The sequence below is a fragment of the Mesocricetus auratus genome, unplaced genomic scaffold, assembly GCF_017639785.1.
Source record: "Mesocricetus auratus isolate SY011 unplaced genomic scaffold, BCM_Maur_2.0 Super-Scaffold_100021, whole genome shotgun sequence".
In the NCBI taxonomy this organism is placed as follows: Eukaryota; Metazoa; Chordata; class Mammalia; order Rodentia; family Cricetidae; genus Mesocricetus; species Mesocricetus auratus.
Window position 1 is genome coordinate 31,456,189 of NW_024429202.1, and position 25,289 is coordinate 31,481,477.

At 45.5% G+C, this 25,289-nt stretch overlaps 1 protein-coding gene across 4 annotated transcripts in view; it reads left to right on the forward strand.

Moving 5' to 3' along the window:
- The window catches only part of Npas2 (neuronal PAS domain protein 2), a 174,552-nt gene that overhangs the window by 41,965 nt on the left and 107,298 nt on the right, over nucleotides 1–25,289 (forward strand). For 3 of the 4 annotated variants that reach the window (XM_040729340.1, XM_040729338.1, XM_040729337.1), the window contains exon 2: nucleotides 24,936–24,989. In XM_040729340.1, the coding sequence (XP_040585274.1) occupies nucleotides 24,958–24,989 (32 nt within the window). In that variant the 5' untranslated portion in view covers nucleotides 24,936–24,957. Of the gene's footprint in view, nucleotides 1–15,167; nucleotides 15,308–24,935; nucleotides 24,990–25,289 lie in introns of those variants that run through there. The other variant, XM_040729339.1, reaches the window with a different exon arrangement.

Consider the following 25,289-nt stretch of genomic DNA (forward strand, 5'->3'; position numbering starts at 1 on the left):
ACAGATGATTGTGAGCCACCCTGTGGGTATTGAGAATTAAATCCAGGTCCTCTGGAAGAGTAGCCAAGGCTCTCCCTCCCCGTCTCATAGTTTATAAAGTGATGCCTGTTCCCAGTGAGTGCAATGATTTTAAATCAAGGATTCAACAGTGAAAAGTTGAAGCAGAAGTGTTAGATTGGTGTATCATAGTACCCCTGAACTTTCTTTAAAAGTTACAAGAGGAGTATATCTATAGTCCTAAAAAGGGCTGAGGCAGGAAGATGGCAAGTTCAAGGCCAGCCTGAGCTCTGTAGTGAGCTCCAATCTGAAAAAGAAATGGTAGGGGAGAAAGGGAAGGAAGGGAAGGAGAGGAAGAGGGAGAGGAAAAGGAATAAAAAGTACTGAGACTCCTATCTGTAGAGAGTTGTCATCTTAGAAATTGAATGTGAGAAAGGTTCGAGTGCTTGTTTATTCGTTTTAAAGTAACAAGTGTATTTAAACAAAATAACTGTTTCCTAAAACATTTTGATTTAGTGAGAAGAATGACATTGCTTTAATTTTTATAATTCTCTCCTATGTCTGGCTTCTCAGAGGCAGATATCACACATCAGTAACCCCTGGGAACTCCCCTGCACATTCATGAGAAAAGTGAGATTCAAAAAAAGGAAAATAATGTCTTGGTGTTATTATGAAACTAAAGTGGAAAAAGAAAGAGTCTAGTTTTGACTTCACAGAGGGCAAGAGCCATCCGTAGTGACCCAGACCACATCCTGGAAATCACGAGCATAATAATTATTTGATCCAAGACATTCTTAGGCGTAAGAACCCTGAACCAATGCAAATTCTGCTCTTTGAGGCAAGATAAGTGGAGTCTGTGGGAGGATACATGCTCTACCTACTTAAGTTAATGTCATCTTTTGTCATCCATCTTCTCTCTGTAACCTGTCTGCTTAGGATGACACTAACTCTCTACTGAGTTTCTTTCTGTTCCTAGGCTGATGTTTCCCACTGTCTTAGTTAGGATTTCTATTGTCATGAAGAGGCACCACGACCACAGCAACTCTTAGAAAGAAAACACTTACTTGTGATAGCTATTTAAAAGTTCAGAGGTCCAGTCCATTATCATCACAGTGGGACATGGCGGCGTGCAGGCAGAACATGGCACTGGAAAAGGAGCTGAGAACCCTACATCTTGCAGGTCTGAGACACTGGGTGGTATCTTGAGCATCTATGAGACCTCAAAACCCACCACCATAGTGACACACTTCCTCCAACAAGACCATACCTACTCCAACAAGGTCACACTTCCTAATAGTGCCACTCCCTTTGGGAGCCATTTTCTTTCAAACCACTACACCCACTCAGTGTTGTTCGTTCGACGACTCACATAATTCCTGTAGTCCCATGACCTGTGTCTACTAACATCTTGTACTTTGTCGGACACCTTTGTTAAAATTGGCTAACCTGGAGTAACCCGTCCCTGTTGACTAAGCTAAAATGGTAGTTCCTGAGCAACCAGGATCAACCTTTTAACCTACTTCAGAGAAGAATTTGGAAAAGGAACAATTTAGGGTGTCTAATGTTATTGCCTGAACTTTTTAACCCACCTGCAAGAGATCAGGCTACCGTTTGCTTTACAAACTGAAGCTTCTCTGCCTTGAATAGACAATGCTGACTTTGAAACAAAGTTGTTTCTGTTTGGATCAAACCGTTGGCTCTTTGGGAAGTGATATCTGCTGTAATGCTGAAGTAGAAGACCTTGATTTGAGTCCAGCAATTCTAAGCACTTGCCTAGACCACCCAGCCTAGATCCCAATCCTCAAATCTGCTGCTTCTTGCTTTTGGGCCGATTTGAACTCCAGCCTGAGATACACTTTTTGGGCTGATTGCCCAGTGTGAGCCTCCATACCTGTTTGAGTACTCATATTCCACTCTACTTTCATGGGTGGAGAATACAAGCCACCTTCTTGGCATGGTCCTTGGTGTTGACAATGCTCTTTGCTAAACCCTAGCTGTGCCGTGAGTGAAGAAGAAAGACTGAAACCCGAGTGAGTGCTGACATAGAGGGTTTCAGACCAGAGGTGAATAAGATGGAGCAATTGACCAACACAGAGAATTCTTGCTCATCTACGTCTCCTAAGACACTCCTGAAGGAATACGCTACCCATGACCTGCTTGTGTGCTGTGTGATTTCCTCCATACATCTGTAAGAAACATGCTGTGGAAGAAGAACTTGATTCATTTTTCTTCCTTCTACTTAGTTAAAATAGTTCTTTGATAATTCCACACATGTATATGGCGCATTCTGGCCATGCTACCCTACCCTCTTATTCCTCTCCATTTCTATCTAACTCCCTTCTTCTTCCTCCTACCCGACTCTTTCCAGGTTCATGACTATCAGTTTTGTTTTAGGACTCATAGTTTAACTGTATGGCCGTTGGATTAGAACTGTGTGTTGGAGTCTGGTGGGGTCACCAGTGAGTACATTACTAATGGCAATGACTTCCCCTCTCCCTGAATCTATCAGTAGAAAACACTTCAGCAGTGAGGGTTGGGGCCCACTGAATCCATCCCCCATCCATGCCTGGCTGTTGACAGGCCAGTTCTTATATAGACCTAATCATTATTCTTTTACCTTCCCTCCTACTTTCCCCAACAGGCTTTGCCCCTAACAGCAGGCCCAGATGTGTCTGAAGGACATCTCTTTGTCCACCAGTTTTGGGTGGCATAAAGCTGGCACATGGAGCACATGAAAACAATGTAAACATGGAGTGCTTGCTTTCTAAAATACATGTCTGAACTAGAATGCGGATTGACTAGATCTGTCACTTGTCCAATAGACTACATGCCACAAAATGTTAGCAGTTATCCCCATGTCACAAGGAAGGGCGAGAGAATGCCTGGTAAAGTATAGCAACCTCATTTCTTCATCCAGTTTTCCAGAAGTACCAACCATGTGTTGCTGTATGCCAGACACAGACTTGTCCATAAACAAAGCAAATATTATCATTCCAATTCCACTAGTACTCTATCCAGTAACAAATCATGCAAAATTTTGAACAAAATATATTGTTCCAAAGGACCCATAATGATGGCTATTTTGGAAGTTGGAGCTTCAGTGATGTCTATTTGCTGTTTCTTATTTTCTCAGTCCAGTATAATTGGAATAAACAATGTTTATTCTCTTTGGTGACATGAGACACACCCTATTCTAAAGACAGACCTTTGCAGCTTAATTTATTTTATAGGAAATATAATATTTAGTCACTTACCAACTCGAGTGAGTTTGAAATGGTTGTTCCAAACTCTCTGCTATAAAGATCAAAAAGCTACTTTTAGATGATCAATATTTATTACTCTTTTTTTTTAAACTGTTTCTCCTAATGTAATTGGGAATGCTATTCCACCAGGTCTGATGCTCAGTTTTTATAATCCTAATGAATTTTTGTATTCCCCGATATATCGGTTGTGAGCTGAGATATGCCAGAAATTTCTAGCCATGGTAGAATTGTCAGTTTTTCCTAGTTGTTCAGCACATCTTTGCTTTATGTATTTAAATAACACACACACAGAGACACAGAGACACAGAGACACAGACACACACACACACACACACACACACACACACACACACACACACATGATAAATAACCTATGTCCTAAAAAACCTTAGCATACACATGGTCTTGGGGATGGTGCTGATGTGAGTGTGAACATGGTCCAGTGGTCAGCATCCCAGCAGGCTGAAAAGACAACAGCAACAGCTATCCTCAGCAGGGTCCCACCCTGTGTGGCTCCTGGAAGCAGATCTTGCTGGGGCTTGAAAGGAATGGGCAGGGCTGCCTTCTGTTAGTTTTGTAGACCGAAGGTCGTTTACTTTGGCATTTTTAACAAAGATTTAAAGTTTCTGGAATTTTCCAGTCACCTGGTCTCTCTTTCAGATTAAGCAGTGTGTACTTTTTATTGCCTTAAATGCAGAACAATAGCCTACTGCATAAAAGCTTTCCCAGGGCTGTTCTTCCCCTGAAGTAACAAAAAAAAAAAAAAAAAACGAAGACGAATGAGGGGAGAAAAAACACCCACACGGAATCAAGTATCACAGAAAGCAAATTTCAAGCCACTCGATGCCAACACAGAGAGACTGTAGGGGTGGGTTAAAGCCTTCAGTGTACCTCAGAAGTGAGGCCTCTTATGTTATTTTTAGTGTCAAAATGCTAAGAATCCTGTTCTCCCAGCACACTACACCGGATCAAATCATTTGCCTTTCTCCATATTCGCCATGGCAAACTTCTGTTTGATTCCCAGCTACTTGCTAGTTTCTGCTTGTGATAGTGGGAACTCTGAACTGGAATCTGTCTCTTTGGTCATCTCCCCCCTCTGGATAACATAGCAAAACATGAAACAGGACCCACCATGCTGAGCCCCTGAGGAGCAGAGCGCTCACCTCCTACCTCCTACTGCAGGTGCTCGGAGGTGACATCGGCCCCTAAGTGTTCAGGGCAGGGGACCTATAGCTGCCAGGAGAGGTAGGTGACCAGACAAAGGACAGAAAAATGACAGAAAGTGGGTAAATGAGCTGAAGAGGTTAGTATTGCATAAAGGCATCTACCTACACAGATCCAGTCCATCTAGATGTCCCTAGCCCAGTGGTTCTCAGCCTTCCTAAAGCTGCAACTCACTAGTACATGACCCCCAACTATGAAATTGTTTTCATTGCTACTTCATAACTGTTATGAATCATAATGTAAATATCCAATATGCAGGATGGTCTTAGGCAACCCCTGTGAAAAAGCCGGTTGATCCCCCAAGTGGCCATGACCCACAGGTTAAGAATCACTACTCTAGCCCCATCAAGAGGTGAAGGCTGCCCCATCTACCCTGCTGAGACAGACAAGAGGGTGTGAGATTCAAATGGGAACTGATCCATGCAAAATGGCTAAAAGAAAGAAAATTCTGCAGCAGTGGGTTTAGAGGATTGGTATCCCTGTCCAACAGAGGCATACAGGACCATCCTCTCCCCTCCCCTCCCATCCCATCCCCTCCCCTCCTCCTTCTCCCCTCTCCTCCCCTCCTTCCCTCCCCTCCTCTCCAGTGAGCTCAGTAGCCATGAGATGTTGGGGGAGCTTCCTTGTTTGAAAGCATCCTGTGAGTAATATACCCATTTTACACAGCCTTGCATTCATAATGCTCTTGCCCTTCTGACTATCATCACAAGCTTCAGCAGGGAGTCAATATGATGGGAACCTTGGTGCAGGCAGCTCTTCCTGGCAGCCTGACCATCTTCAACCCAAGAACCTTTGGTTTCATCCCCGTCAACTGCCTTGAAAGCATACCATAGGCCTTACTTGTACCATGCCAAGGATCAAGTGAAACAAAAATCAAGCCAGCAGCATGGCCCAATCACAAAAGAGCAAGTGTCAAGAATGCTAACGCAGTTTGCTACATGGCAGTCATGTATGATATAGTTGATCCAAGAATGCTGTACATTGGAGGTCTCCTAGAGGGTAACTTTGATTGCAAACATTGGTGAGAGTCACCCAGAATCTGTTCTTCAGCAGCAGCTCAGACACACCCTGTGACCAGACAAGCTCCAGGAGTGAAGATCCAGGAGCCATAGTCAACTGTCTCCAGGTGCCAGGGGAACCTGGAGAGGGGACAGGAGAGTCAAGAGGGCAAATCTAGAGGCTCAGCAAAGGAGCCCAGGATCAAAGAGGGCAACGTACCCAGAGACTGGTGTTCAGTTGAGGAAAACCTGACTTTTCCACACAGAATGAACATGCTGTAGACAGAGCCCCAAGCCTGCAAGGACACACACCATAGATACCCACACCACACACACACACACACACACACACACACACACACACACATCCCACAGGGTAGAGAGAAGCTGAGAGAAGAAAAGACTACGTATTGTGTTTGTCCTTCTGAACAAGTGTTTGGCTTTGTTATAAACTGAGATGGCCTTGAAGGGCACACAGGGCTCAGCTAGAATGTGTGCTTCTGGTTCCCTGCCTGGTCAATCAGGGTAACTTCCTTGTTTGCCTGCAAGTTCACCGATGCCAGTTTGGTGGATTCTCACTGATAATGAACTCCAAAGGACTGAGGCCTACTTGTTTGAAGTTCATCCAAGCTTGTGAACTATAGCCTGGGTTTAAATGTTCACTATTGATCTTTTAATACCACAAATTATTTGACAAAATGCTTTCAAAATGTTTTCTTGACAATGCAGTAAAAAATGTTCCTGGGGCGTATGTTGGAGAGAGGGATAATTTGGTTTTTTTTGACACGGCTTTATGATATTTTATTGTATGTGTTTGGCTTTTATAAAATGATGTTTGTTGTGAGACACATAGAAAGGGGAAAGTCACTATTGTAAGGTGCGCTGACGTAGCCATCACCTCACAAAGGTATTTTCTATATGTGACTGATTTCCTAGTGGCAGAAAAGAATTATAACATATCAAAAAGCAGGTCACTCAGTACAGAGTAGCACAACCATTCTCAACATTGCCTAACACTCTCTCTCATGGGTATACATGTACACACACACACACACACACACACACACACACACAAAGAGGCATAGGTGCACATACACAAACACATGTCTCATAGGCATACACACAGAGATACATGCACACACATGTACACACACAGAGACACAATGTACTTTCTCTGGATAGAACCCTTAAGTATTTCACATTGTTTCCAGGCCTGTTCCCCTGTGCTCCGAAGAGACAGGAACGAACTCCTTTTATCCGTATTTTTTTACAAAGGCGAAATTGGCATGAAATCAGATAGCCTTGAGAACAGAGGTTGCCTTTTTCTATAAGAAAAAAAAGAAAAGAAATGACCAAGTCATCGGGAAACGCCTTCAGATCCCATGTGCCATACTTAGAAACGTAGCTTCCATCCCAACAAACACTAGAGTTTCTGCCTAAATCCAAATGACTGGAGAAAGAATTTGCTTTAAAAGATCACAGTAGCAGGTCACTGACGAGTACAGCTATTCGACTCCTTTCTTGGTCACTGGACTGTTTATGTTACACAAGTCACATTAATATATTAAGACAAGAGGCTGTGTAGCTCACAGTTTTGAAGACTGGGTTTGGTCCCAGCTGAGGGTCCTATGGTAGATTATGTCACAGTGGCACTCACACATCCATAAGAGAGCGTGTCATGAGACAGGACACAAAGGAGGGACTGAAGAACCAGGCTCTCAGAAGGACAACTAACTCATGTCACAAAACATGTTACTCCTTCCAGGGTAGCACCCCACCCCAGCCCCAGTGACTCAGCCACCTCTCCCTAGGCTCCGCCTCTTAAAGACTCCCACACCAGCACACTGAGGGACAAACTCTCAACATAGGAGCTTTTGGCAGAAAACCATAGCAAAACTATTAGCTGGTTTTTGAAATTGACTCCCATCTTGAAAACAAAAGGCCTAATCCAGATGTTGTCCTTGGTATCTGGCTTTATACCGGGCCATTGGCAAACTTGGTTGTAGATGGTGCAAGCATGGCTTCTGGGTCAAAACAGGTTTGCAGCCTGGTCCCTGCCTGCATCTGACATCGGGTGGAAACCACATGACTGGCAGAGAGGCGTGTCAGAGCCACTGCTGGTAGCAGAAACATAGGAAACCAGGTGTTCTGGGACATTTTTGCTAAGAGGGTTAGTAACTGATGGCTCTGGGTTGCCACCATGGCATGGTCACTGATGGAGGATGGTGTATGGCAATCAGGGCTTCTGTTCTCAAGGGTTCCTAATAGCCTTCCTTATTCTGCTGTATGGCCACTTGTGCAAGTAATTCCTGCCTTAGCATAAGCTAAACAGCCACCTTCAAATAATTACAGGATCTCATTTCTACTGTGTTTTATGTATTTATTTTTATTAGCATGTATTCATTGTCTAGAGTAACAGGCTTCATGACAACATTTTGTTGTTGCTGTTTTTCTGAGACAGTGTTACTCTGTGCAGCCTTGTCCTGTGTTGGAACTCACTCGGTAGCCCAGGCTGGCCTCGAACTCACAGAGAATTGCCTACCTCTGCCTCGGAAGTGCTGGGATTAAAGGTGTGCCCACCACCGCCCGGCACTCGTGATGACATTCTTAGGACATGGGTTGTCAGGTTCTTACACCATGTGCACCCCACATTCTCCTCTCCTTGTCCTTTTACTGCCCTTCTTCCACTTTACAAAGCGTCCCTTCTAGTTGGTATCTTTTGTTTTTAATCTTAGACTCCACATATGAGCACAAATGTAATACTCCTCATTCGGGACCTGGCTTGTTTCACTTAACACAGCTGCACCCATTTTCCTGCAATGACATACTTTGTCCTTCTCTAATGCTGAATGACACTTAATTGTCCTTATCCACTCACCAGTTGATGGACCTCTGGGCTGCTCCCAAACCTCGGCTATTGTGAACAGTACATCAGTCAACATGAACATGTGGGTATCCCTGTGGTACCCTGCTGGATCATGAGACTAGTTTTAGTCTTTTGAGAAACTTCTGTTTTCACTGATTTGCATAGCGGCCCCACCAACAGCATATACAGCATTTCATAGTTTGCAGAAGTTACTTCCTATCACACAAAACAAAGTCAGCAATTCCTCTGAGGCTGCTCAGAGATATCACAAACATCATAATCTTCCAGGGCTGAGCATACCTTACCATTGACTTGGCCCCTTTCACCCCTGTGGTGGAGGCACACGGGCCTGAAACTGTCATGGGAGGCAGGTGCTTCCATGGGAGTGCCTTGGGCTCCGCTCTCTCATCCTCCTTAGAAAGTCCTTCAAGGGCAGGAGATTGAGAGATCTTGGACTTGACTTTTCAGACTCTGGGTTTTCTTAACTCCCATAACTACAGATTGATGGGGGAACTTTGCAAACAGTTGGTTGTGTGTAAAACCACTCTGTTTTTATTCTCATTTGTTTATACTCTTTTTGTCTTCTCCAATCTAACTCCTTCCTCTTTGTCAGAATGCAAACCACATTCTTACCTTCTTCTCTTGACCATATCATGTAAGACGTTGTAAGGGCATGTAAAAGCCCATCAGGAAGTAGTGTCTTTAGGCGATAAGGTAATTTGCTTTTCTGTAATTTAGAGCAGAGGCAGCCAGTGAAGGAGCATGTAAGCTGTGCAGCCAGCCATCACAGATGCTGCATGATCTTCTTGCCTCTTGGACTCTTGGTCTTGCTAGAAGACAACCCTTATTGTTTTGATGATAAGGATGTCCTCCTGTATGCTGTGAATATATGTTTCTCTTATTGGTTGATGAATAAAGCCGTTCCAGCCGATGGACAGGCAGGATGTAGCCAGGCAGGAAATAGAGGCAGGTCTACCAGACGATGAGAATTCTGGGAAGAGGAACACACAGAGAGGCAAGAGAGACACCATGTAGCTGCTGAAGGAGCAACATGCTGGAGCATTACCGATAAGGCACAGGCTCATGGCAATACATAGTTTAATAGAAATGTTTTAATAATTAAGAGAGCTAATATAAGCCTCTGTGTATTGATTTGGACTAAACGGCTGCAGGACAGGTTGGGGCAGAAACCTCTGTCTATGTTGCCTGGCAATGTGTGTGTAGATACAGACTTTATTAAGGACTCACTTGTGATCAAGGATGGTAAAGGTGGTTACTGCTGCTGTTACTGGTGATTAATCTTTTCTCACCAAATGTTTGCAAACTTGGACACAAAGGTGGCACTCCATCATAGAGAGCCAGCACAGGCTCATTCTAGCTTGGTTTGCGTTCCTCAGCAAGGTAGAGTAAGCAATTGAAACCTTGTGAGGAAGACTCACAAATGAGGAACTTAGTGGAGAGGTAGGTTGAGAAGAAAGAAAGCCAACACTGATGACCATAAGATCAAAGTGTTGTCACCTCTGACAAATCATGAAGATGGTCTTCATCTTGCCGTATGAACTGTTCAGTGTTTCTAAGAGAAGGGCTTGAAAAGACACAACCCTTTCTACTACCACTCAATTGGAAAATGTAGTGCATACATACACATTGGAAAATGTAATGCATACATACACATGGGGGGACAAAGGGAGGAAGAGGGTGAACTTGACTGCTTAATTTTAAAAAAAAATAGCCTTAACATTTCTTGCCTTCTTATTCTTAAGAGAGTGAATGAATGACAACATGTACCTACATGCTATTTCTTCCCCCAAAACAATGGGGCTTAAACCAAAGAACTGGCTTGATTCAAGCCAGACATCAAGTATTTCACTTATTTTTCAGTTTATTTTTCTTTCAAGCAGGTTTGTAAAATCTGATGTTTATTCTGTTTTTGGTGACATCAGAGAGAGTTCTGACTGTCCTGAAGAATCTGAGTGTTCCTGGTGGCCTTGGTGTAGTTAGTCACTTTCAGGGAGGAGAGATCTGGCTGGCTGGGGCAGAGATAAGAGAATGACACTGTGACACACTGGACTACTCCTGAAACTTAAGTAGCTCCTTGAATGGAGCATTCTTTTTCGAGAACATTAAATGTCCAGAGTTGCAGATAGGAATGATGCATCTCCAGTTTTAAAATGGCTCATGTTTGACTTTTTATAACTTAGCTCGGCGTATAAGAAAGTCTTTATTTAAACCGATAACAGTAATTTGAACATCTCTCATTTTATTTGGGATTTCCAAGTTTGAAACAGAAACAAAAACAAAAGAGAGAATGCATCTAGCCACAGTTGCCTGGAAACCAGGTGTGTGCAAACTAATTGGCAGTGAGGAATTTTGCATGGCAGAAGGCTCATTAGCGAGGGTGGGCGGGACTCGGAGCTCCCCTAGCTGGTGGCTCGGAGCCACTCACACATTCAAAGTGTGATTCAGCTCATAGAGATGTTTACTGCCAGCTCTTCAGGAAACTCCTTGCATGCCAGCTGACTTCCCTGGTCTAGCAACCTTGTAAATAGCAAGGTCCATTTAAAGGGACACACTTTGCTGGTTTCCTGGTGGCAGGTGATGACTGTCTTGGGAGTTTAGAAGTAAAGCTAATGGTGGCTGGTTAGGAATTGGCTTTTGGTTGTAAAGCAATATGAACACCCTTGGGAAATATGACAAAAAACGGTCACCCACCCTTCCCTGAGATTTTACATTCTAGGTGCTTTCAAGTTATTGTGTTCTTGAGTTTCACAGCCCCCGTGCAGGCTGGAGATGAAGCAGAGTGAGTAACTTGCCTCAGGTCACTCAATGGCTGGATGATAGAAGCAATATTTGAACCAAGGCTCTTCCTAGGCCCTTGCCTCCTAGAGGGTAATCCCAATTTCTCTCATCAGTGTTGGGGTCCATTTGTTATCTGCTAAATAAATTCATAAGCACAGGTCAAGGGAAAGAGCTAGAAGGAAGGCTGGCAGGACAGAAAGAAGGAAGGACAGATAGATGGGGTCATTTCCAAAAAGAGGTTGGGAGAATATTCCCAAAGTCCTGGGTGTTCCTTGTTGAATGTTTCCCAAGGACTGACTGACAATGTCTCCTCGTCCACACCTCTGTTATGGAATGAAATTCAGGAAAAAGCACACCCGGCAATAGAAAAGCTTCTAAGAGGCATGCCTGCTGTCACTTCACTGTGAGCACTCCAGGGCCCCAAACTCACTCCCATCTGCCCCACTTGCTCAGAGTGACACTCCAATGTCGGCCCCCGGGGGGGGGGCTCTGGCTCCTACCCAGCCTGCAGGTGTGTGCTAGGCCCTTCTGGGACCACCTGACTCCAAACACCTGTTCCCAGAAGTAGGTCAGATCACCTGACCTCTGGATGACTTCCTTCACAATCTGGTCCTCACTCTGCCCAACATCTAGGGTGGCCTTTCCACATCTTTTCTTGCAGGGTTAGGACTCCAATCAGGGGTCTTGTCAGTAAGCAAATGTCCTACCCCTGAGCTATAGCCTCAGCTAGATCCTTCTGTTTGTACAATAGTCCATGTAAAGTGTCCAGGCAGAGCCCTGTGCAGGTGAAGTTGGACCAGCTGCACCACCATAAAGACTTAGGGCATCTTGTCTTTAGTGATGAAGCCTCCAGGAGCCTCTGAGAGTCTCTGGGAGCATGGATCTGGGCTGATTATCTGTAATTTAGGTTTACCACTTTTTTGTTGATTTGTTTTAAAGGACTGTTTTTTTTTTTTACTCATGTGCTGACATTTGTCTAAGGGGGGAAGGGGGCCCTGTGGGCGCACAGGTACCCACAAAATCCAGAAGAAGGAAGCAGATCTCCTTAAGAGCTATTTCCCCAGTGCTCTTCCGTGGGTCCCCTGTCTGCCACCTAGAGGCCACGCCGAACTGCTCCGGCTGGGCCTGAGATTGGCCTTGCCTTCACCGGGTTCTTTATCCAGGAAGAGCAGGGCTGTTGTGCTGACCCACTTTTGCTGTCTGCCCACAGCAGGCTAAGCCTGTCTGGCCTGGTTCAGAGGCAGCAGGTGGAGTAAGTTGCCTTCCGACGAGTGCAGATGGCAGCCTTGGAGCGTCTGAGTCTGTGTTATGTCTAAAGGACTCCCACCTGGCCCCCCAGGGTGGCTGGAGCACAGGATTCAATCATAAACCGGGCTCCTTGCCCCACATTCAGCCTGTACCCCAGCAACCCGGGGTTAGCATACATGCTTGCTGGGAACGAAAGCTGGGCTTTTCCCCCCAAGGCTTTAAAGACAGAGTCCCACGTGTAAGCTACAGCTGAGCACCTTCCCTGAGCCCTCAGAAAGTCAGCGGCTTGAAGAGCTACCTAGAGGGTGGGAACTATCCTGTCCTTGAGGGGTTTGCCATCAAGTAAAAAGGGTTCTGAGTATCTAAAACCAGAGAAAGGGAGTGGCTGACAGAAAAGAATGCTATCAAGTGTCAGAGACAGAGGAGGGTACCATGGCAGGGCAGAGGATGATGGGAGTGCTGGTCACGGATTGACTGCTCGCCATTGGGGTTTTGGAGGCTACAATGTGATCTCTGTCTCCTGAACTATAGGGGCTGTGATGATTGACGTATGTGTTATCCATCATCTACTCTGCAGACAGTTGTATTTCATGCTGATTGCTGTGTGTAGCCATAGGATATCATCTCTTCATTGTTTTGGATGGATTAAAGCTAGGATCTGATGCCTATGGTTAAATAAGCCAAAACTTTAGCCATGGCAGTTCTCACCAGCTCATATATTCATTCATATATATATATATATATATATATATATATATACATACATACATACATACATATCTTCATGAGTCTGGAGCAGGGTGTCCTGGGCCCAATACTTCTGATTCTGCAGCCTGCCGAGGCTAAGGAGATGGACTGGTGGATAGAGTGCACACATCTCAAGTGTGAGGACCTGTACAGACAAGTACCATGGTGCACATCTATAACCCCAGCACTCAGGGCAAGGTGGGTGTGCAGAGATCCATAGAACCCCAGAGCTTGCTGGCCAGCCACCCTAGCCAGTCAGTCAACTCCAGGTTCAGTGAGAGACACTGCCTCACAGTAAGGTGTAGTTCAGCCTTACAGCCTGAGTTCAGTACCCAGGATGCATAGTGGATGGAGAGTGCTAATTCCTAAATGTTGTCCTCCAAAATCCACATGCATGCATTGGTATACTTGAGTGCGCGTGCTCGTTGGCATTAGCCTCCGGCCTCCACTCTGCGTGGTTGGGCAAGCACACCTGTACACACTCACCCTGGATGGGGGGGGGGTGAAAACGAAGAAGAGGAGGAGAATGGGAAGAGGGGGGAATAGAAAGGAGAAGGAGGAAGAGGAAAATAGGAAAGCCTCCACCCTGCTATAAACCCTCCCAGGACATGCTGGGTCTCTCCAGTGGCTGGCTACGCCTGGGTCCAGGCTAGGCTCAGAACCAACAGGAGCCTAGCTACTTCACACTTGGCTGTAGGGAGGCATAGCAAAGACATCTTTGTTCTGTGATCAGTAAGTAGAGAAGCAGGTCAGGGAGAGTCAGTTCCCAGCCCTAGATGTACCCCTGCATTAAATCATGCCGACCCGCATAAGAAGGACCTAGCTAGAGGGAATGGGACCTTGAGGACATCTGGATAGGGCTATAGGTGTAACCATGGTACGTTCAGAACAGCACGCCAAGAGGCAAGTAGTAGCTAGTCAAGCACAGTGACCCGAGAGCTCCCGACACACCCTGCAGGAGCTCATGACCAGGACCTTTGAACAGAAGCGCGCCGCCTGTCCCTTCTGTTTTCAGCTGATCTGCAGTAGAGCCAATGGAGGAAATACAGGGAGATTTAACCTCCCGGATACCTTGTAAAAGGAAGTAGAATAAAGCACAGTAGGGTTTCACGCTGGGAAGAAAGAGAGCCCCTTGCTAGCTGGTGCTCTTCTACAGTCCCCACAGGAGCTCCCTACAGCCTGTGAGCCTGGCTCAGGCTGAGCAGTGTTATCAGAGGGGTGGGTCGCAGCTCCCTGGCTGTTCAAGGCAGGCAGACGGGGCACTGTTAAACTCTGAATGAAAGAAGTGAGGGTGTCAGGAGAAGGGGAGAAACAATGCTAAGTACTAATGCTTCCTCCTTGATGGTGTGTGGATGAGATAGGCCTGGTCTAGGAAGGCTGCGGTTCCAATGTTTCTAGCCACTATCCAGTAGAAGAGAGGATCCTAATATCGTCTCCTCTTGACTGTGCAAGGCGGGTCTTAGCCACATCAGTTACTGATGAAATCATACTTGGGAGGCAGCAAAAGCCACCACTAGACCAGAAGGGAAGAGGGTGAAGGACTTTTCAAACCTAAATCCAGCTTGCTCCCAAACTAACTCCTGCCTCCACCAGTCAGTGGTTCACGTGAAACATCTCACATTTTGGCTAAATGTTATTGGAAACTCTGATATTAAGCTCAAAATCCTATACCCTGGTGCCCAAACTAGCTTAACTTCTTGCTCCCAAGGATATCTTATTTTTCCTTTGCTCTCTTGGAGCACAATTAGGATGAAGTTTCCCAGACTCAAAGGTCTTTTGGAGCCCAGTTACCTGGAGAGACAAGCAGGGCCGAGCACTGCTAGTGGATCGTTTGGTTTGTCTTTGGCAGCAGCTCCCAACAAAGGCTGCCGTGACTCAGCTGCGGGCGTGACTCATACGCCTCCTTTCCCCACTTACTGATTTCGCTAGGCATCTATTGTCCACACCCTGACCACACACTGTCACTCATCAGATTCCCTAGTTGACTCAAGACGACCACAGTGTGGCTCCAAGTCTTCAAAGGGGCCCCCTAAAGGGAACCTTCAGGGATGGAGACACAGGTGTCAAAGGTTACAAGAACTGCATGGACTGTTACAATGGTCCTTCCATCCAGATACTGCGACCATTTCTAGGTTGGAAACTCTTTGCTGACCGAAGATGTCATTGTAAGTTGACTTAATAACAAATTTTCTAACTTTCTCTATTCATTGCTTCATTGCCTATGTCATCGTTTCCCTGAACAATGAGTCATCGGGCCCTTGGAAAATGGCAACTGTGAAAGAATTGGAGTCACCAAAGGCAGATAAAGCCACAGCCTTGGCCTCCTAGATGTTGGTGGTCATGGGAGCTCTGTAAGGGTCTGGTCATGGGCTCACCCTTCAGTCTCACTTTGTGAAGCCACAGGAAATGCTCTTGAGGTGTGACAACTTGTGGCCCATGCTGGGTTGGACCAGAGTTGAGATCAAATCTGCCAGCCTGGTTCTTCTCCACTTAGGAAATATGCTTGAACATGAGAATTCCTTAACTGAAGGGGAATTGGGACTGTGAGGGCAGGTGCTGCCTCTTTGGTTTTCACTGCCCATGTTCTTTAGAAAAAAAAAACTACTTTGTCTCTCCAGTAAGTGAATCACCGGCATGCCGAAAGCCATTCCCTAGAGAGGAAGAATCACAATGTGGAAATCACATCTTAGTTTCCTTAAATGACAAAGGGGTATGTCCACAGTCTATTGCAGTCCATTGGTGCCTGTCCCTCAAAGCCCTTTTGTGACATAAATATAATGAGAAAAATTACTATCCACTTCCCATATAACAAGGTACAGATGCTCATTGGAGACCTGGTGCGGTCCCTCACCGGGGGCTGCCTGGAAGAACAGAGAGGCATATTCTCTGACCACAGCCATGAATCCAGACAGTTGGCCTGTTTTGATTTCAACTTGTTTTTGTTTTCAGTGTTTAGGTGGTGGTGGTGTTTTCCTTCTTCCTTCCCTTTAATGAACTAAATTCACCAGGTTTTGTTGGTATGCTAGGGAGGAGAATTGGGATTTTCCAGCTATCTTGGGACCTGTAATTCAAACCACTTCTGAGCCATTTCGAAAACACCACAGTTTTGTTTTGAGAAAACATTGGCCTTGCAGCACAATAGACTTATGGAAGTCATTTCACGGAAGATTCATGATGATGCAGAGTGACCCACTGAGCCTATAAAGATAGTACAGAAAGTTCAAAATGACTCTAGTGATAATTTAACATGGGCACAAACTGCTTGGCCCTCAGCCTATTTTAGTAGATAAAGTTTTATTGGAACACAGCCTGGTTTTATGTGGCAGTGAGAGTTGAGCAGTCACACAAAGACTATAGGATCTGCTTCTAAACTATTTACCAGCTACCGACCCCAGCTTTAAAAAAATAAAACTAATATTATTTCATGGATATTTAATTGATTTCTAAGAAACCTTTTTTCTTTTGTTTTAGTAAATGAGATCATAGGCCTGTGACTTGAACAGAATTACAGGCTGATACAGAAAAACCTTGGTCACAAAGGTTGAAGGAATCCTTCCTATTCTAGGTCACAAGGGAATAAGATGTGTTTTGACTGTAAATAAAGTTCATAGCCTTGTTAGTGAGAATCTCTGCAGGTTTATAGCTGGGAGGAGTAGGGTAAGCCCAAAGGTCATATATGTTTCAGTCACAAGCCTGGCTTATTGCCATTTTAATATCTTTATCTGAAAATATTCTATGAGAAGGACTGTTGTCTTTGTGTGGGTAGTCTTTACAGAAGATTGTGTTCACAGCTAGAATTCCTGACTCTCAGAAGGTGGGAGGCGTCATCTACTCCTGAGCTCTTGCTCTGTCTCCACTGAGTGGCAGTTCCTTGTGATCTCTAATGCGGGAAGTCAGATGAGATGGAGTCTATTACACAGCACAGAGCAGCACTCTCTAGGGTGAGAGTGTGAGTGGCCAAGGAGGAAAACACCCTAGAGGGAACATGGCCACATTTTAGGCAGACTTTATGCTGATCCTCAAGAATCTACAACAAGAAAGCCTTACTGGGTGATTGACAGGTCAGTTTGGATTAACTCTTAAGAGAGAGGGCAACAACATCTGTCCTCCACTAGTAAACTACTGACTAAATAGGAATCTAATGACCTTTTGGGCAGTTTAGAGTCTCAAGACTTCACTCAGAGCCTCAGATACTTTGAGATCACATTCTTTTGGTCAGTAATCATAGTGGTTCAGTCCCTAGTTATATCTAACTAGCTACCTAATTCCCCTGGTTATATCTAACTAGCTACCTAATTCCCCTGGTTATATCTAACTAGCTACCTAATTCGAAGGCTCGATTTCTCTTTCATTTTCCCCATGTCTTACCTCATTTCCATATAATTATATTTGGTCTTTTCTGGAGACCCAGCTGTCAGCTGCTAGCCCCCAGGCAAACCCTGTCACCTGTCTGCCTCAATGCTGACTCCCTGTGAGCCCCAAAGGCATATCCATGTAGCGCCAGAAAATAGCTGCACTCTCATTCACCAGTTTCCATTGATCCAGAGCCAAATCTCCAATCAACTGGGTAATAAATAAGTGGCTGTGAGAATGAATGTTCCGGAGTCCTCAGGGCGGAAATTTCACCTGGGTCATATAAATGTTATTTGGAGCCTTGCTGTATAAGACACCTTCAGTCATTTCTGTCCATGTTTATTGCACTCCCATGTGTTCCACTCCATTCTCTTATTCCTTCCCAGCCCTGTAATGGCCTATGGTGTGTCCCTGGTATCACTAGCAGAACCTCTCCTCCATTTAGCATGGGTGCGTGTGTGTGTGTGTGTGTGTGTGTGTGTGTGTGTGTGTGTGTGTGTGTATTTCCAACAGTGCATGCACGCACACGCACACACACACACACACACACACACACGTTGACACTGATAGGCAAAAGCAATAATCCTTCTCCCAAAGGCACCTGCCCCCTTCAGTGCCCCTCCCCTTTGCTAACCCTTAATCGAGGTACCATTAATGATAGGGGGTGACACTGGCTATAGTTTTTAATGACTTGCTTGTGCCGGGGACCATGCTAGGGTTTGAATTTTCTCACCTCACCTACTAAGCACAGAAATGGAGACTCTGCTGCTGTCCCCACTTCACAGATGGAAAGCTAGGGCTGGGGCTTCACACATGCCTGAGGTTACATGAGCAGAGGCAGAGCCAGGGGTTCAGCTGGGAAGACCAGCGCTGCCATGCTCTGCCTTTGCTTCAGATGTGGGACGGAACCTTCCACTTTCTGCTGCGCCGACATTAACCATTTTAGATCCCACAAGTGACTGAGCTCAGAAGCTTATCTCCCTGCGTCTGGCTTGTGTCACTTAAAATTATATCCTTCCCTGTCCTCAAAAGAGGACAAATAACTGACTGACAGGCATGTGTCAGAGTGTTCAGCATCACTGAACGAGGAACGTGCTCTGAAAGGATAAGATAGCCCTTCAGTCCAGATGAGACCATGGTCAGAAACCAGAGGATGGCAAGTGTTGATGAAGATGTGGGGGAAAGAAGGCTTTGACCATCACAGAAAACAGTACAGATCTTCCTCAAGAAAGTACAACTGGAAGTGTCCTGGTGTCTGTCAACCTTACTACTGGGCACACAGCCAAGGGGAGCAATGCCAGGGTGCTGAAGCTGTGTCTTCACTCGGATACTTATGACATCGGTATTCACGTCAGACAGTGCCTGGGATCAACTCAAAAGTCCAGCAGTGGATGAAGCGATGGAATGCAGTATTATTCAGAAGAAAAAGAGTGAGACAGTCATTAGTGACAACATAGATGAGTGTCCCTCGAAGGACGGTCTCTGTGAAGCAGACAGAAGCCCTGGAGCCACACAGAACTAGTGTTTCACGGAAGGGGTTCTGAAGAGAGGAAGGAAAGATGATATCTGGGGAGGAGTGCTCTATAGGCATGTGGCAGGCCGGGCCACGTGGTACACAGGGCCACGTGGTACACAGACGCCCCGCAGCTCCGGGGATCACTTGTGGATGTTGAAGAGTGAACAGAGTGAGGTAGGATGAGGAACTTGTCCTGGGTCCAGCTAGAGAAGCTAACCGAGCAGGAACAGAAGAGCTCCGAGTGTATCCAGAATTGTCAGGGCTGTGAGGAAACAGATCTGGGGAGGGGAGAATGGAAAAGCTGACCAGTGAGTGTTGAGTTACCGATGACAGAAGGCAGGGATAGCTCCCATGCCGTTTTGTGCACTGGAGAGATGTGACCAACAGCCACATACTGAAAGCACCAAAATAACTAGCAGAGAGGTTTCTGAATGTCCCTAAAGCAAGGCAATGATAAATGGAGCCATAGCTCGGTGGTTGAGTGCTTGCCTAGCATGTGCAAGGCCCTGGGTTCAATCCCCAGAAGAGAAAGATGGTAATTGCCTGGGATGGTGAGTGTGACAGTTACCCCCATTTGATCATTGTACAGTATGCAGGTATGTTGGGAACATCATACTGTGCTCCGTTACACATAGTTTTAAAAAATAAAGACTAAAGTACATTACACTTAAATGGGGGATTCAAGGCAAACAAAATGGAACGCTGGCATCACCTGCCTTAATGACAGGATGGATAAAAGGCAGATGTGAGATGATCCAGGCTTTCTGTGTGCTGGGCATCAGGTGGGGTCCCTGGCTGTGCAGGTATATCTGCCTGGTGTGTAGCCTCCTCCTAGAATAGGAGAAACAGACTGGCCTGTAAGGGCTCACTGGTGTCGTGGAGCAAATAGGTGACAATGGAAATTTAAATTTAAATCAGGCTGGCAGAAGGCAGAAACCCAATCACCCTGAGCAACAGTGAACAGAGGAGAGTGTCTGTGTCTACTGCAGGGACAGGACTCTGTCTTCTGAGTTTGCATCTGTGGGCAGACCATGCAGCCTGCTAGGAGGTACCTTCCTAACTCCTCCACAGAGGATGGCTGTGGCCAGCTTCCCACCAACCCTCACCGAGGAATTGGATGGAGATGGGAGCTATCGCTTTCCAAAATGAGACTGTGACTGAGACATGGTAAAGGAATCCTTGGGCATGGGCTATCATTTCTGTCCCAGAGGGTTTCTCTTTAGCAGGTAATTACTGCACACACAGCAGTTCTTACTTTAATTTTAGTCAGGAGTATACAATTGTGCCTTTAAATATATTATATAAATGGTGTTACCCTGGATTCTCCATGCTCTTGGAGAGTGGTGTTAGTAACTGCAGGAGATTCAGACAGGGGATCGACCCAGGACAGTCCGTGCCCACCCCCATCCCTGTCCCTGTCTCTTTCTCTCCTCCACACGACATGAATATATTGTATGCTAACTGTAGTCCGAGGGGTGGCCGGACAGATGGGCTTGTGAAGACACACTATGCTCAAGCCTTGCCAGCTCTTTTTGTGTCAGTTGTGGTCCTGGCTTTGTAGACTTATTAAAAACTTCTGCCATCCTTGGAGGCCAGACTCTGTTACTCCTATGTGTAAAACTTCGTTTGCCTTCCCACCCCACTTGGATAAAAACCCAAAATGTCTCCATCTCCCTGATGGCCCCCAACTACCCTGACTTCGTCTCCCCTTCAACTCCACCCACTGCCTTGGCTTCCTAGGTGCCACATCCTAGAACTTGAAAGGAGCAACAGGAAAGGATATCATGATCATGGACTAGACTCTTAACACTTCAGTTTCCCCAGTTTGAAACCTAGACTCAACACCACAATTGGAATAAAAATCACAGAAAGTATCTTTATGAAAACCAACAGGCTAATTGTAATTTTCATGGAAATATACAGATTGAGAGTCCTCATTTTTATGTCAACTTGACACAAGCTAGAGTCATCCAATAATAAAAAAATAAGTTAATCACTACCCTAGCCTTATTATTAAGGTCACTCTCCATGGAATAAGTCATAGTGACAGTACAAGATCCCTTGGCCTCTAGGATCTTTGTCCCCAAATCCATATGAGTGAATGTGCTGTTGACATGAGCATGGCTGTGTCAAGGACCTAGGGAAATAACAATGCCTGCCCTCCTAGTCCGAGTGTGAATGTTGACAGTGTGTGTAGGAAATGTCCATCATAGCTTTCTCTCTCCTCAGATGTTTACAACCTGAAGACTGTCCCTCTACAGAGGCCTTTCCTACCGAAAATCACTAAACCTACCCCTTGTTGAGCTGCACACAGTAATCCTCCCTTCTTGTGGTTTCTCTCAGGGACACAGTGGGAGAATGAGGGGAGGGCGGTCACTTCTTGGATCCCTTCTTGACTTGTTTCTTGGTTTATCAAGGCTGCTTCTCCTGTGTGTTTGTTACTTGCACGTTTGGGAAGCCGTCCCTCTTACCCCTCACCTCTACCGTTGCCAACCCTTGTGGTGACACCTTCCTCCTACTTGGTTCTCTATTTCCCACACCTTTGTAAGTGAGTGCTCCTCGAAGTATCCTCACTGCACCATCTATCATCTGTGGGGTTCCTGCTTCCCAAGCCTTATGACTCTGGTTATTTGAAACGAAGATCTCTGCTTCCCATCATGCTCCAGTCTGGTGGTTGATCCCACCAATGGGTATTTCTCCAGCTGCAAATAGAGGTGTCTCTACTTCCAAACAGAAATTTCCTCTCACCGCTATTTTCTCTTCACCATCTATGGTCATGAGAAAACAGCTGCTCAAAAGTTTCCTCACTGGAAACTCCATGTAGTTGTGTAAAGCAATTATATTCCTCCATGATTTCTCCAATGCAAATCTCTAAGGGTTTTTTTTCCTTCATGTTAGTCCTTTAATGAAACCCAAGTGTGCATTGACAGATGAGTAGATGAGCAAGATGTACTGGAGCTTATGGTGGAACATTATCCAGCCTTAAAAAGGAAGGAAATGCTGACACACAAATGCTACAGCACAGAAACGTCTCACTGACATTAATGCTAAGCAAAAGAAGCCAAAGGACAATACTTTAACACTTTAGTATCTAAATTAATGGGGACAGAAAAGAGAGTGCTCCTTGCTACGGCTGGAGACAGTGGGGGACAGGATATCAAGCTTTAGCTTTGAGGAGGTTTAGAGTTCTGCAGATGGATGGTGGAGGTGGTTACCCAATAGGGTGACTGATGCCAATGAAATTCATACAGTAACAATGCTGTGATTCGTTATACATATCTCACCAGTTTTTATAGTAAGAAAGTAATGCATAGGGAAGACACAGGAGATGACAGAGGTGACAAAGTCATGGGGACAAGGATGCCTTCTGGAATTCCTGGGCAGGTAGGTGTTGCTGAGCAGCTTGGGATCTTGCTTTTCAAGGGTAGCAATTTGACTAGCCAGGCTCAGCCAGGGGAAGGAATGATAGCAGAGACACGAGAGGAAGAGGAAGAAGAGGAAATGAGTGCTGGTCGCCCAGGCTTTGTGGATTCAATAGCGGTAAATACAGATGAATCATAGCTATTAGTCACCTTTGGATGTTTGGTTTATGATACATCAGTCCCACTCATGCAGTCAGGATCTAGTACCCAAGGCATTCCATCCCTCCTGTGAGTATGCTCTGTCCAGGGGCTTTGTAGACACAGCTTAGTGGACCCTCACTCCTCCTACTGCCCACAGAACCCAGGTAGGCCGTCACTGAATGCCCCTAATGTCTTCTCATCAAAAGCTTTGAGCAGATTCTATCCGGAAAGCATTGAATGAATGCATGCCCCTGCAGGTGTGAACTCCAATGTGAGGCAAGCCTCAGTTGTTAAGTGGAGTTCCTTGTGAGTCTATCCCTAGACCCACCTGCCACTCACTGAAAGGGTGGTGCATTTAAGCAGTTGTGGCCGCAGAATTTCTTGCCCTGGCTCTCGTTTAGGAATGTGTTTGTGCATGTAAGCAACCAAGATCGCAAGAGGAAACCACCCAGATAAAACTTCCATCTAAAACATCAAAGATACAGAGTGGTTGCTGGCACGTTTGCCAGTGTGGCGTTTAGATGGCTGGTAAAGAGCCAAGCACGAGGGTGAGGCTGATTCATTGTCCCCACTGACCCCACCCTAGCTCAGCCAGATTGCCCTCTCAAACACTGCCACCATCTGCTTCTAGTCCCCACTGTGGGCTCTGGCCTCATGGGCACCCAGAGACTGTTTCCCCTTGACTGCTGGCTTTTGGGGAAGCGCCCCAGGCAGGCAGGTTAGTGTTTGATAGAAGGAATCAAGGATTTGTTCTGCTCTGGGAAGAAAACCCAGGGCTACCCAGGGCAGAAAGGGAAACTGCATCTTTGGTGCCTGAGAGACATGGAGCCCATGGCTCAGAGAGTAGAGACCTAAGCCCTTAGAGACTTTGGGATACAAGAAGATTCCCAGATTGTTGTTTAGTCTTTCACATTCATGAACCTTAATGAAGGACTATGAGTCACACTCCTTTGGGTTTGAGTCTTCCTAGTCACATTAGAGGGTTTGTGTCTTTGAATGAACAAAGCTAAGGGCAATGTCCCCAGGATATCACAGGCATTTTCCAGGAGGAGCCTCCTAGTGTCCAGTTTGAGATAGAGACACTGCTTCATTGAGCCCCTTCTAGAACAATTCTCAACACATGACCAGAAGACACCTAGATCTGTTTTTGTTTTGGGGGTTTTATTGTTGTTGTTGTTTTTGTTTGTTTGTTTGTGGGTGGGTTTTTTTTTTTTTTTGGTTTTTTGAGACAGGGTTTCTCTGTGGCTTTGGAGGCTATCCTGGAACTAGCTCTTGTAGACCAGGCTGGTCTCGAACTCACAGAGATCTGCCTGCCTCTGTCTCCCAAGTGATGGAATTAAAGGCGTGCACCACCACCACCACCACCACCACCACCACCACCACCACCACCACCACTGCCGCCTGGCCCTAGATTTGTTTTTGAAAAAACAATGATTGTTTACGGAAAAAAATCTTTCCTGGGGTTACAATGGATTTTTCTAGAAGCTACTTAAGCAATTGATGATTCATCACTCTAATAGCACCTGGTAGGCTCACCCTTCAAGTCACAAGTGTCTATCATTGTGGTCCAATACAAAATCATAAGCATGCCTAAAACATTATGAGGTATGTATGTGTGTATTTGTGTGTGTGTGAAACAGTATGAGGTTTGTGTGTGTGTGTATGTGTGTCCTATGTACGTACACATACTTGGGTGGGTATATGTGCCTATCAGGCATGGAAGCCAGAGGTTGATAATCTTAACTCTATTGTTATCCACCTTTTTTTTCTTTTGAGATAAGGTCCCTCATTCAACCTGGAGCTCACTGTTTTGGCTAGACTGGTTGTCCAGTAAGTCTCTAGGATCTGCCTGTTTGTGCTCCCCAGTGCTGGACACACACACACACACACACACACACACACACACACACACACACACACACACTACCATGTTCAGCTCTCACATGAATGCTAGAAATCCAAAATCAAGTCCTCATGCTTCGTGATAATCACTACCCACTGATCCACCTACCCAGCCCAATCAGAAAGGTTCATTAAAATTTCATTTTGATTGTGTGGTTCCCAAGCAGATGACAACTGTTTGGATGTCAACAGTGTGCTGGCCTGTCAGAAGGTTAGGCATGCTTAATGCCATGAATGCGTGTATCAAAACATAACTGTTTAAACTCATATGAAAAAGAACACTTTGGAATCCTCAATAACTTTTTAGCACACAGGAGGGCTGCTGTGGCCGGTAAGTTCAAGAATCATTGAGTTGGGGGTTGTATTATAGATAAGGCCAAATAGTGACAACCATACAGACCTGTAAGAAAGATCTAGAAACAGACTATAAACGTCAATTTTTTCTGTTTTGTTTTGCAGGCAAAACTGCATAGAAAATCTAATGGATGAAGATGAGAAGGACAGAGCAAAGAGGTAAGTGGGAGCCATGCCCCTGCCTCACAGTGCTTGGCTTCATTTACCCTCTATTTAACAAAGTGTGACAGGATGTGTCCACATACTCTCTCCTGAAATATTTAAGAGTGTCTCTAAAATTTTGTGTCTCACCAGTGAAGCTATCCATTGTGTGGGACTTGCCAAGTCTGTGGGGTTTTTTGGTTTTGAGACCGGGTTTCTCTGTGTAGCTTTGGAGGCTGTCCTGGAACTTGCTTTGTAGACCAGGTTGGCCTTGAACTCACAGAGACCCACCTGCCTCTGCCTCCTGAGTGCTGGTAT